Source organism: Melozone crissalis, unplaced genomic scaffold (genome assembly GCF_028551555.1).
Source record: "Melozone crissalis strain CALT ecotype California unplaced genomic scaffold, PUWL_Pcris_2 ptg000027l_1, whole genome shotgun sequence".
NCBI classification, from domain to species: Eukaryota; Metazoa; Chordata; class Aves; order Passeriformes; family Passerellidae; genus Melozone; species Melozone crissalis.
Window position 1 is genome coordinate 48,053,628 of NW_026535805.1, and position 13,444 is coordinate 48,067,071.

The 13,444-nt window shown below is 38.8% G+C and overlaps 1 protein-coding gene across 1 annotated transcript; it reads left to right on the plus strand.

Annotated features, from left to right (window-relative positions):
- Positions 1-1,656: 1,656 nt before the first annotated feature.
- GPRC6A (G protein-coupled receptor class C group 6 member A) lies at positions 1,657-12,810 on the plus strand. Its single transcript, XM_054279840.1, has 6 exons — positions 1,657-1,850; positions 3,483-3,786; positions 5,629-6,456; positions 8,691-8,903; positions 10,296-10,419; positions 11,690-12,810. The coding sequence occupies exons 1-6, from the start codon at positions 1,657-1,659 to the stop codon at positions 12,808-12,810; spliced, it is 2,784 nt and encodes a 927-aa protein (XP_054135815.1).
- Positions 12,811-13,444: the final 634 nt, after the last annotated feature.

A 13,444-nucleotide genomic window follows, 5' to 3' on the forward strand; every position in this document is an offset into this window, starting at 1 on the left:
ACTACAGTTAATACTGATATAAGCCAAGAGGAAAACCTTTGGAATAGCTGGAATTTTTGTGAGTCAGAGCAGAAGCAGAATAAACTGGTATCAACATCTGCCCATATATAAATATGGTCATATATATTAAAGAAAAAGCAGGCAGCTCTTTACTATCTGCACTGGCCCAGCAGTGAGAATCCCACATGGAAAGAAAGAAGGCAGATGAAAGAAATACAAACTGTTTTATTAAAATGAAAAGACCAAATGTTAACTTAACTAGAGATTAACATTTGCGCTGGCAAGTATTTTGTCTATTGCATTTGCATTTACAAGAAGTATCTTGGTTGTAAATGGATATTTTACTACAAAGAGACTATTGAGAAAACAAGAAAAATATAGTAATTTGAATAATTTATACAGTATGCATTAAGCTTATCAGAAATAATGCATAACAAACAACCCATTTCTAATTTTCTTTACCAGTAAATAAACCTTGGTTGGAATTTTCTGTGTAAGCCTAGATTTTATACAATCACAGACAATATATGCTATGATTGAACCCATTCTTTTGGGAGTGTTTTGGCATACTGCCAAAAGAAGCAAAAGCTGAAGAAGCCATTAAAAGAAAACAGGAAATAAACCAATGTCAGAAGCAGAGATCAGATCAGACCAGAGATCAGATTTGTGTTCCTCACACGAATTGACTTATTAGCATAAGTCACGTTTCTGTCCTAAGGAGGTTCACTTTGATGTTTAAGATTGGGGTTTATGAAAACTGAGAGTCCAGTTTCTGCTTCTCTTTTCCCTGAGTTTCCTTCTGGCACAGCATCTGATTCCTGCGGATCTGAGGGGAGCAGTGTCGGTGAGAACAGCCACTTCCCATCCCTCCCACAGCACAGGAGCTGCTGTTCCTGCCCTCAGTCAGACAGGGAGGAAAGCAAAAACTGGGACTAATGCTATTGATTCCCACTGTTCTGTGTTTATCACAGTAACCAGCAGCAGACTTGGCCTGGTTTGTTAATATGGAACCTGATCCAAAATCCACTGAAGTCCCTAGGACGTATACCTCAGAACCATTAAGAAAAAGATTAACTAATCCAAATTACTTTTATACAAGGATTTTAAAACATATAAGGGTTTGAGAGAAAAGCAGTCTTTTGGTAGTTTGGGGTTGAGATTTCTGAACCAGAGTCTGATATAAATCACACTGTGACAGGGAGTTTTTTTTATATTTTAGCATTTTCAGACCAGGCTCTTAAAACATGGTCACAGCAGTATCACTGCTACCATATTATATAATTATTTTGCACACTGCACTCAGCTGGAAGGAATTCAAAACAAGCCCAAATTTATACCAAAATATTTGCCACGTGTTTCAGATAAGGTATCAGAAACTTTGAACACAACATGAGAGATTTAATGTCCAGCATTTCCTTTTAAACTCATTTATCTTTCTCCCTCCCTCCGCACTCTCACACCACCGCACCCTCACATTTTATTCGACAGCACTGCTTTAGTGCCTTCAATAAAAAAGCCCTGTCCAGTGAGGCAAATACAAGCACCTTACGAGGTGTCACCAGCTTTTGAGTGCAGCCTTTGTCCTTTGCTGCTCTTTACAGATGACACAGGAGCCCTTGTTGCTGCTGCAGCTTGATTGACTCAAAGCTGGGACACATGGCATTTGTTATCTTTTTGATCCCCTGCTTCATGGTCGGAACCGACGTTGCTTTCTCCTGCCAGAATGCTGACGACTTTGTGGGCGCCAGTTCTCCGGGGGACATTGTTATTGGAGGCTTGTTTTCAGTTCACAGCGAAATGCTGCATCCAGAAGAAGATCCCATCAAGCCAGTAATTCAGAATTGTGCTGGGTGAGTAATACTGGAAATTAAACATACAGCAAAGAAGAGAGCACTGACACTGGGCATTTAACTCTTATGTTAAGGTCAACAAATTCTGGTTCTTTTGTTTCACTTAGACTGAAAAATTCCTTGGACATCACATAAATTTCACGTAAATTAACAGAAAAATTTCATGTAAATTAACAGAGGATAACAAAATACAGGCAAGTTACAATAAAAAATACTGCAGCTTACTGAGGAAGAGAATGAGCATTTGATCCTATTTCAATCTTCACAGATAATCAAATAGCCTTGGGTGTTTGTGTTATCATCTGATTTCTATGTATACATTTCATATAGCTAATTTGCCATAGATCTGAAGGACTCAGCTGGGCATCTATTCATTATTTGTTACGAAGCTGAACCTACATGATTTGGACACAGGCAGATTATTCCATTTTCCCCAAGTCCATAGTAAAGACTGCCTCCCATCTCTTGGGCAGCTCAGTTATAATCTATGATAGTACCTTGATGGTGATACTATAGTTATTTTTTAAATTACCATAATTATTACACTTGGAAGTATAATTGTGGCTTTATATCATATGATAGCCTACATATAAACATCTTGCCATGCATGCATTCTTTGCACCAGAATATTTATTCTGTTGGCTCCAAGTCCTACTGTGCTTGAAACATCCATTTTTATGGAATATATAAAAAGGAAACATGGTGAAGAATTTTATTTTAAGTACAAAATAAGTATTTCCTAAGACCAGGAATTCCAAATATACATTTTTTTAAAATTGAAACATAGGTGCAAATCCACAAATTTTATTTGAATTTTACAACTTAATCCCACATCTGAATCTAATAATTAGCTAGGCATGCAGGTATCCATCTGGATTTATGTCAAAATGTTGAGTAAGTTGATAATTCTGTCTGTCTTCCATTATTTTTCTATGGAGACATAAATTATCTCCAGTCCATTTGAAATTTAATTTAGATCACAAGATTTGTAATCTTTAGAGAAGTTTGCCTGAGAGGAGAGCTTGTTGTATTGCAAACACTTTGTGCTATCTCAGTTTTGATTAATCACCTATTATAGCATTCACTGGAGATGAGGGGAAATATCTGGGCTAACTTCATCAAGTCTGAAGAGTATTTTAGAAACATCAATACAACCTCTAAAGACCTTGACCACTGAAATATTTTCTTCTATTCTGAAACATTTAGTACTTCCTTTTCTTTGTTTCATGCCTTTGGTGAAAATAAATACATTTTTAAAAAACTTAGTGGGCAGGTGTAATAAACTAGAATATCTTCACTGACTTTGACAGATGCTTCCTGAAGATATCACTTGCAAATTTTCATGTATCATGAAAATTAAACTTTTAGTACTTTTTCTTTTCCAGAAAAACACTTTTATTCAAGCATATTTTCAGCTTTGTGTTTATTTTACTTAGTCTCCTGTTAAATGAGAAAAAAAAAAGGTTTTTAATCTTTTGTACACTAAACCCAAGCAAAACACACAAAACTTATTACCCATCGGTTCTTTTCAGCAGTTGTAAAATTCTAAGGGATATGCTCAAAACAGACTTTGCTTCACCCTTGCTTCCAGCAAAGTTTTTCTAAAAAACACCACCTATATTTCTCTGACAGCTTTGAAATTCAAGTTTTTCTTCAGACACTTGCAATGATACACGCTATTGAAACCATCAACAACTCAACGCTGTTGTCTGGAGTTACCCTGGGCTATGAAGTCTACGACACGTGTGCAGAAGTTACAAAAGCCATGGCGTCTGCCCTGAGATTTTTGTCTAAATTCAACTCTTCTGAGGATGCCGTGGAGTTCAAGTGCAACTACTCAGACTACATCCCGAGAGTCAAGGCAGTCATTGGAGCCAGCTACTCAGAGGTGTCCATGGCAGTGTCAAGGCTGTTGGCTTTGCAATTAATCCCACAGGTAGGCTTGAGGCAACTATTTTATTTTGGACAGACGGTCAGATTTACCATGCTAACAATTAAGGCTCTAATCACAGGACTTGCAAAAGCCACTTATTTACTACAGGGCAGGATTTGGTTTATCCTAAGGACATCAGGACGGGTGGGCTTCAGCTCCAAGTGGAGGCCTTGATTCACTTATGCAAACAAAGGCAGTAAGGGATATTTTATATACCCAAGGCACATTTATCCAAGTGTTTTTCCAGGCTCATGCTGGGCTCTTGTCAGTCCTGGTTACTCTAATGCACCTTGGACAACGCTCAAGGACTTTGTTCAGGCAGCAAAGTTACAGCTGACATAAGCACTTTGCCTGGTGGTGAATATGACAATACTCAACCTCAAGATAAAAAAAAAGAAAGAGAGATCAGATCAGATCTGATCTGTCCAGAAATTCAGGAATTCTCTCCAGCCCAATAGAAATTAAATGTTGGAATCAGTAAAAATTATGGACAGGGAAGTGAGGAAGGTTACTCTAAAACAAAGATTTTCTCCTGGTAGTCTTCAAACAATTGTAGAAGTGAAAGAGTACAACAGTTTAGATCCACACTAGTCCTTCCCAAAACATTCTTTTCTATTTCTGACCTCTCTAGGACTAGTACAGTCCCACATTTGTGCTTAGGCTGTGCTAACCTTCCTGCTGCCACCTTTGTGAAAGAATTGGGGTCAAGGCCAGGACTAAGAAGGAAGAAACAGATCCAATTCTATAGCATCCTGTCTTGCACTTTGGTTTTGGCAATAGATATAAATTAACAAATAAGTGGAAAAGACATAAAATCTGAACTAAAGATAACTTCTAACTGAATCTTCTCCTCTGCAATGGTAGGAAGTAATTCTGACCTCCAACGCCACCACAGGAACTGTAGTAAGTATGAAAACCAAAGTGCCACACTTGAACATAATCAAAAGGCAAGTGACTAAAAAATCTGCAGTAGGGCGTAGATGGAAAATGGGAATCAACAGATTTTTCTTATCAATAGCATCTGCAGTGTTCTGACACAGTAAGATTTTTGGTAATCCCTCCAGACAGGTGACTCTTATTTGGGAAAGCTTAAATTCACTTTTTAAGAACTGTCAAGAAATATAGGGGGAAAAAAAGTTCCAACAAAAAAAATAAGAAAGGATTAAAACTGGAGAGATTTAAATAGCAATGTTCTTTTTGTTTTTCCAGCTACATTCACAAGAAAAAGATAACAAATCTTTTGTATGAAAAAAGTATAACATTTTGTGTTATTGGTTACTGTTTGTTTGTCTGTGAGGTTCTTCCAACCAATTTAATGATCCTTCTGAAATATAATAATTAAATATCTATTGGGGAGAAAAAATGTGTGTGTGTGTGTGTGTGTGTGTGTGTGGGTGTGTGTGTGTGTGTTTGTGTGTGTTTGAACCATACTAAAGCACTCAGTGATAGGAAAATACTACAAAATATAAGAGTACTAGCAATTTGAATAGAGACTCAAAAATAGCCAATATTTTAAATATTTTTTGAAGAGCATATTGATGGTATCTGAACAGAGTAAAACAAAATCTTTATGTCATCATTACTGTCATATCTATTTTGAAAGATTTTGCTCTCAGCCTTCACTGAATTATGTGGAAGGGAAAAAGTGTAACTGGCACTGGGCACAAGTCTGCATCCTAAGAGCAGGGAGAGAGAACCTGCCCCCTTTAGCAGCAGCTTGTGGATGCTCATTCACAGGAGGAGGGAGTCTGGGTCAGGTGGGAAGAAAGAGCAATCATGGCAGCTTTGGAATGCTTGGCATCCATAGGAGAACTCATCTGTAACTGAATTGTTCACTCTTCCTAGGTCAGCCCTGCGTCATCAGCTGAAATCCTCAGTGACAAAATCAGGTTTCCTTCTTTCTTCAGGACTATCCCCAGTGATTTTCACCAGACAAGAGCAATGACTCGCTTGATCTGTGAATCTGGGTGGAACTGGATTGGAGTAATAGCCACTGATGATGACAACGGGCGGTTCGCTCTGGAGAGCTTTGGCGTCCAGGCCATGGCAAACAACGTTTGCATAGCTTTTAAAGAGATGCTGCCAGCCTATCTCTCTGACAGCACCTTTCACACCAAAGTTGATCAAGCAATTGAGAATATTGTCAAAGAAAAAAGAGTAAACGTTATTGTTGTCTTCATGAGACAGTTTCATGTGCTCAAACTATTCAAGAAGGCAATTGAGAGGAACGTTAATAAAATCTGGATTGCAAGTGATAACTGGTCAACTGCAGTCAAGATCAGTACAATGCCCAATATCAGACAGCTGGGAACAGTTGTGGGATTTGGATTTAAAAATGGAGACATCTCCTCATTCCAAGAGTTTTTGAGAAACCTTCATAAAAAGCCGACTGAAAACAACAAGTTTTTACGTGAATATGTTACGCTTCTGTCAGTCTGTGCACACCTGGAATATCATGACTTTCAAAGGTGCATTGCAAACCAGTCCCAGGATAATCTATCAGAAAATGATGGGAGTAAGCCTCATATCTGGAGAGATGATTTTTTGAATGCTAATGTTGAACCAGGATTTATCCATAGTACTATGCTTGCAGTCTATGCTATAGCTCACGGCATTAAAGGGCTGTGCAAAGACAGAGACTGCAAGGATCCATCTGCCTTCACTCCCTGGGAGGTATGATGCTAATTCTTACAGGTCTCATTCTCTCTGCCTAACTTTCATCGCATTTTTGCCACCCTATTCCTGGAGATAAAAGCTTGGTCCTTTTACCAAATTACTTGTTTTCAGCTACTTGACTATAGTGGTCGGTCCACTGTGATGCACATCGTGAGTGCTCTTGAGTGATGGGGATACTGCAGGACAGGAGCATTCACCAAAGAGTTACAATTTTCCTCTCTCCTTTCTCTCATCATTGTATTTGTTTTGTCTTAATTCAAGTATTATCCTCCATAATGAGCCTCTACCTGAAACTGAAAAGGCTATACATTGTACCTGTGTCTGATCTTGACTTATATATAAAGACATAAGCTTTAAGATGGGTGAGGCACTTGTTATCACACTACTGGGTGGGAAAAGAAGAGGAAAAATCAGACAAGTAGACCTGACCTGACCTTTTACCCAAGAACCTGCTCAGGACTATTCACTTTTACACACTTTTACTCAGAAGATTAAACAAATATTCACTTGAAAGTCAAACAACCTCTGAAGCACTCTGATTTGCTCTGACCTCTTCTCCTAGGTCAGGGCAGGTCAAACCAAGATATGGGATTTGAAATAAAAAACAACTAATCAATAACCCAGTAACAATCAGACTAATTACATGAATTAGTAAACACTAATGGGACAAATTCAGGTCTGTTTAGCAGGAATGCAGCTTTATGGAGCTTCATTTACACCATAAATGGACTAAATGCCAAGCCATGCAAATTAACTCCTTTTAAGTTGTTAAGGACTTATCAAGAGAACTCAGAGATAATTATTTCCCCTATGACATTTTCATAACATGTTTCTTCTACATGAAAATTCAACCCTCTAGGAAGGAAGATATATATGTACAGAAAACTCTTAGGATCTAAATAATCCATAAGATACATCTCCAAATACAGGGAAACAATAGAGTGATTGTTGTTCCAGACTTGGCAAAAAATACCAAAAACCATTTACACCAAGAGGTTGCTAAATATTAGCCCCTTCTGTCTGAAGCTCAAGATGCATTCAAAAAGCTCTCATGTTCTCATATTGTTAAACAAATTGAAAAAGTGGAGAACAGAAAAATTAAATTACTCATCTGAATATATACAATGAAAAAACCCTATTCATTCCACACAACTATGCAGCATCCAAATAAAATGCACCAATCAAATTGGTTAGAAACACACCAATTCTTCATAAACTGTATAAATGCCAAAAAAATTACATTATACATAACAAGATGGCATATTATATACACTAGATGTGTATGTGTTACTAGATGTGTTACATACATTTGACAAAGCCTATTGAGGTAGTATACATGTCAGCATGTTTATTAAATGCTATGAATATCACAAATGGACCCATGTAACAGCATGATTTTCAAATTCAATTGAACTCAGCCTTTCACCAAACATTGAATTTTTTTCTTGTCAGTTAATTATTGATGCAAAATAATAAAGCTTTTTCTTCAATTAAGAGCCATGGCAGATAATGGGAGGAATTCAATGATCTCCCCATACACTGGGAGTGGGGATATATAATGTGCCTTAACCTGTCCTTTTCTAGATTCACATAGAGCTGTTTCATCTGTCTGCTTGTGATGAGGGAAGCAGAATTTCCCCCTCTTGAGCAGAATGGATTGCAATACGGAGCTGGACAGTTCCCTTGACAAAGCTTACATATTGTTCATTGATTATTAACAGTTCTGAGTCTCACCTTGCCATACAAAATTTCGGTCTGAGTCACAGCTGGGAACAGTGCTAGACACTCCCAGACATGCTGGGAGAATTTACTCTGGAAGCAAATGTTGCTCAGATTGATTCTGCTGACAGTAAAGTAACAGGAGCACTGCTCACCACTGATCCTTACAAGAAGGACAGGGCCAAAAGATTCTTAGAGGGCCAAAAGGTTCTTAGTTTATGCCATCAAAAATATTTGCTCTGAATACCACGCCAAAATTTTCAAGGCTGGAAAATATAGTATGATTATGATTTTATGAAATTATGATTCTTTTTAGTGATAGATTTTTACGGCCAGCATGATTGTCTGTATAATGTAATTCCGTAAACAAAATGAATTCGAATTTTAATGTTTTTCTTTGTCCTAAAAGCATTTCTTTTTAACTTTATACTATCATACATATGTTAAACTACTCAGGTTGTCACACTGACATGATACTGGTGTATGTTATCATTCCTTAAACTTATGTGCAGCTCCTTGAAGAACTTAAAAGAGTTGTAGTCATTGATGGTGATAAGGAAGTCAAATTTGACTCCCATGGCGATATGAGCACCAGTTATGATGTTCTTCTTTGGAAAGAAATTGATGGCCACATGGAAATCACCACTATGGCAGAATACGATGCTGAGAAAGGTGGCTTTATCTTTGAGGATGAAGAGAAAAAAAAAGACTTTCTGGCTCTAAAGGTAACTTTTGATTTGTTGACATAATGTGTGAAGTTTATTTTAAGACAGTTTTTTTCTACCTGCAGCACTTGCTACTGGAACATGTGCCAGCTAGAAATGTCTTGTGTGATTTAATGTTCTCCTCTTAGAGCAAAGAATCCTTTCTGAATTTATTCAACCCCTTTCATGCACTCAGAGATGCATGTTAGCCTATGAGCAGGCTCAGTGGTACAAAATCTATTTATTTCTCCAGAATGCCCCTAGAATGTTATGTCTGTCCTAAGGATGCTATTACAGAATCTTACAAAGGGATTTTAAAATAAAAAATTATGGTGTATAAAAAAGCCCTCACTTATGTATCACATTTTTTAACATGAAGATTCAGATGTGTTGATTTCATCGTTAAAAAAAAAAAAGTTTTGTTGTTCTTTTGCCCCTGTTAGAGCTGGGGTCAGCAGCATGAGTAGGTGGTGCCACCAGGAGCCCCAGCACTGGTGTAGACAGGACAAGTGGGTGGCCCTGGCCAGCTCCAGCTGGACAATCTGTCCGCTGTGCATGGGTGGATGTCTGAGTTCATGGCACAGCTCTGTGCTGCAAGGCATTCCCCACTAATGGGGCAGGGAGAGGCTGCTTGCTAGGTGGGCTGAATTGTGGTCCCCACATGTGAACTTAGCTGAGTAGAGAAGGAAACTTCAAACCTTCTTCCCCTTTGTGGTGCAAGGAATGTCTCCACCTCCTTGTAAACACCATCTTGGAAGGAGATGAGGTTGCAGTGAGCCTCAGGACACATCATTTGACAAAAAAAATGTCTTTGGAAGGAGGACATGAAGGGAGACCTCAAGAGAAGGCCCTGATCACCCACCCAGGAGTGGAACTTCATGACTCAGGGACAAGCTGGCAAGGGTCAGGAGTGTCAGAGCTGCAGCACAGAGCATCCTCCAAAGCATCTCCTTCCGGCCAAGGTGTCCCTCCTGGGCTCTGAGCAGCTGAGCAGAGCTTCAGGATCTCATTTTTGAAGCAGTTCACTCAAATTTCCCTTCAGATGCTTCTGTGCATTCTTTGAAGATGATCCTCTGTAGCCTAAATGCAAGTTCAAAGCTGAAAGAAAGACTTTAATCTTGATTTTAAAGGTATGCACAACTCCAGAAATTAGCATTCAGGGCCCAAAAATAAAATTATCAGGTAAATAATGCCCCATTCTATTACTCATTGACTGTGTGAAGAAAATACAACAAACATGGACCCTACAATGTCTGTTTTTCAACATAATTTTCAGATTTTCAGATTTCCTTAAAATATGTATGATTTTAAAAAATTGCAAAAATCCTGGAGGTTTCTATTAATGTTCCCTTATAATTAGCTGTACCTAAGATGATGATCTCTTTTTTTTTTTTTGCCCTCTACACACTGCAGAAGGTTCAGTCAACATGCTCCCAGCCCTGCAGTCCAGGCCAGGTGAAAAAGGTTACAGAAAGTCCACACACATGCTGCTATGAGTGTATTTACTGCCCAGAAAACCATTACAGCAACCAAACAGGTAAAAAATTAGTATCCAAAGAAAGGTTCATTTCTACATCAATGTAATTGTTTTGCTTGGATATAATGTGCCTTGAGAACCATGGGTTAAATTTTTGAATAGGATTTAAATATTTATTTATGATCACTTTCCTGTAAAACTTGGTAGAAATGCTTTTTTAAAGGCCAAGTTTAAAGTAATTAGATTGTCCAGCTGACTAGCATTATCCTTTGCTAGGATGGAAATTCTGTCTGATTCATCAGTGAGATTTACTCTCATTAAATGGAACCTTTCCTCCCTGTCTTTCCTTAGTACATTCAGTTGAGTCAGGAGCAATTTCTTGACTTTGAGGGTGGTGAGGCACTGGTTGCCCAGAGAAGTTGTGGTGGTTGCCCCATTCTTGGAAGTGTTCAAGGCCAGGCTGGACAGAGCTCTGAGCAACCTGGTGTGGTGGAAGGTGTCCCTGCCCCTGGTGCAGGAATTGGAACTAGACGGTCCTTGAAAGTCCCTTCCAACCCAAAGGATTGGAAGCCTATGAATCTATGAAGTTCAAGGGTTATGCAATTTACTTAGCAGCACATTTTGTGTCTTACCACAGAGTACTGTGTTTTTTGATATAACTGTACAGTATATTTTTGTATCAAATCTAATGTATACTCTACCACTGGTTTAAGCAAAATCTTTTAAAGGTGAAAATTAAATACAGGGAAGAAAGATGGAATTAAGAAAATTAAGGTACCATGTACTTTTTAATATCCTGAGAGCAGAAGAAAAGTAAATTTTATCAGCTTATTCAATTAATTGTGAAATTTCTCCATATCAGAAAATAGCAATTGCAAAGCAAAAGCACCTTTCAAATCATTATCTAAAGCAATGTTTGCTCTTCCTGTTGTATTTTAAAAGCTATCTGTAAAGAGAATATTATGGTGTTTTGTTGTTAAAATAGACAAATGAAAGAAAAGCAATTCAAATTTTTGCTAGAGAACTGGTTTCAATTAAAGCTCCACTGGTCACATTTCACTGGTCGTTTTCCCTGCTCGCCCCTGGCTGCAGGCAGGGCTTGCCCCCCGCTGGCAGGGAGCTCCGGGCGTTTGTCCTCAGCTCTTTGTGCCACCGCAGCCCTGCAGCTCCTCCCCCTGGGCAGCGACAGCCGGACTCAGAGCCAGCCAGACCCATCCTTTCCCTTCAGCATCCTTTCCCACATTGCTCCTGTGTCTCAAATCCCTACAATCCGCTTTGCAGCTTCTTAACTTTACGGTTCTAAGATATCTTCTCTTTTTTCTGATTCCAGATATGGATTACTGCTACCGATGCAACAACAAAACCTACTGGGCTCCCATCAACAGCAGCACGTGCTACAGGAAGACAATCTATTTCCTTGCCTGGACTGACTGGTTTGCTATCTTCCTCCTCCTCCTCTCTGCTTTTGGGGTTGTGTTGGTCTTGTCCATTTGTGTAATATTTACCAAAAACTTGGACACACCAGTAGTAAAGGCATCTGGTGGTCTGACTGTCTGCTACATTATTCTCTTCAGCCACTTCTTAATTTTTTTAAGCACTGTCTTCTTCATAGATATACCCACAGAATTCAAATGTAAAACTAGGCAAGCACTCTTTGGTATCAGTTTTACACTCTGCATTTCATGTATTTTAATAAAGTCACTAAAAATTTTACTTGCTTTCAGCTTTGATCCCAAGCTTCAAAATTTCCTGAAATGCATGTATAAACCTATTCCCACTGTGGTCACTTGCACTGGAATTCAGGTTATCATTTGCACCTTCTGGCTTATATTTAGAACACCTTTTGTAAATCAAAATTTCTCAATCCCAAGAGCAATAATTCTAGAATGCCATGAGGGATCTATTGTAGCTTTTGGGATTATGTTGGGCTACATCGCTGCCCTAGCATTTATTTGCTTCATATTTGCCTTTAAAGGTAGGAAATTGCCAGAGAATTACAATGAAGCTAAATTCATCACTTTTGGCATGCTAATTTACTTTATAGCATGGATTGTATTTATCCCTGTCTACGCAACCACCTTTGGCAAATACTTGCCAGCAGTGGAAATCATCGTTGTTTTAATATCTAATTATGGAATCCTCTGCTGCACTTTTCTACCAAAATGCTATATCATCATTTACAAGCAAGAAACAAACACAAAATCTGCCTTTCTCAAAATGGTTTACACGTACTCCTCTAAGAGTGCAGGCAGCGTTGCTGTTAGTCAGGCTTCTCTAGATTCAAAATCTTCCAGCTTCCGAGCCACTGTCACAGACTCGTGTAAAACTGAGAACGACTCTGTGAATGGAAACTGCCATTTCCAAGTGCCTGGGCAGTCACTAATAAAAGGAAAAGTTCTTCCTCAAAATGCTGCAAGGACTATGGTCAGGAAGAGAGTCTCCAGCATATGACTGGCCAATGTTAAAGTACCAGAAGTTAAAAAGCCATTTTAGGGAGCCATTTGTCTTTCAGATCTCTTTCCTTTTGCTGTCTGCAAGGAGGGCAGGCCATGTTAAACACCTTTTCCTGTACTTAGGCAGTTATCCATTACCAGATCTGAAAGGCTTTCCTGACTCACAGAGTCCGTCCCTTGCTCCTGCAAACTCGCTGATGTGCAGTCCCCTTCAGCAGCTCCCTTCCTTCCCCATCCAGCCTATATAGACCTGTGGGAACCTATTCTGCAACCTCCCTTCCTCAAGTGAGGCAGAAGCATCACAAATTATTTCTCACAGTCATGTAAGTGGGACCTCATGAGTTTCCCCACTTCTTTCGCCTCTTTGATGCTCAGTTGTTTAAGGAGCTCTTCTTCTCATCTTGGCCCCATTTTACACATCAAAGAGAACCTTGTCCCCAGCCTTTGTTTGCCCAGATAAACAAGTCCAGTCCTTTAGTCTCCACTTTTAAGATAGGCTTTCCAGTCTTCTGAACTTCCAAAAGTAACTCTTTTCATCTGGTATAAATGAATCTTTTTTTTTCCTCCCCAAAATTGCGCTAATTATTCCAGATGAGTACTGTAGTAACATTTAAGTTTTCTTGTGTTTACCT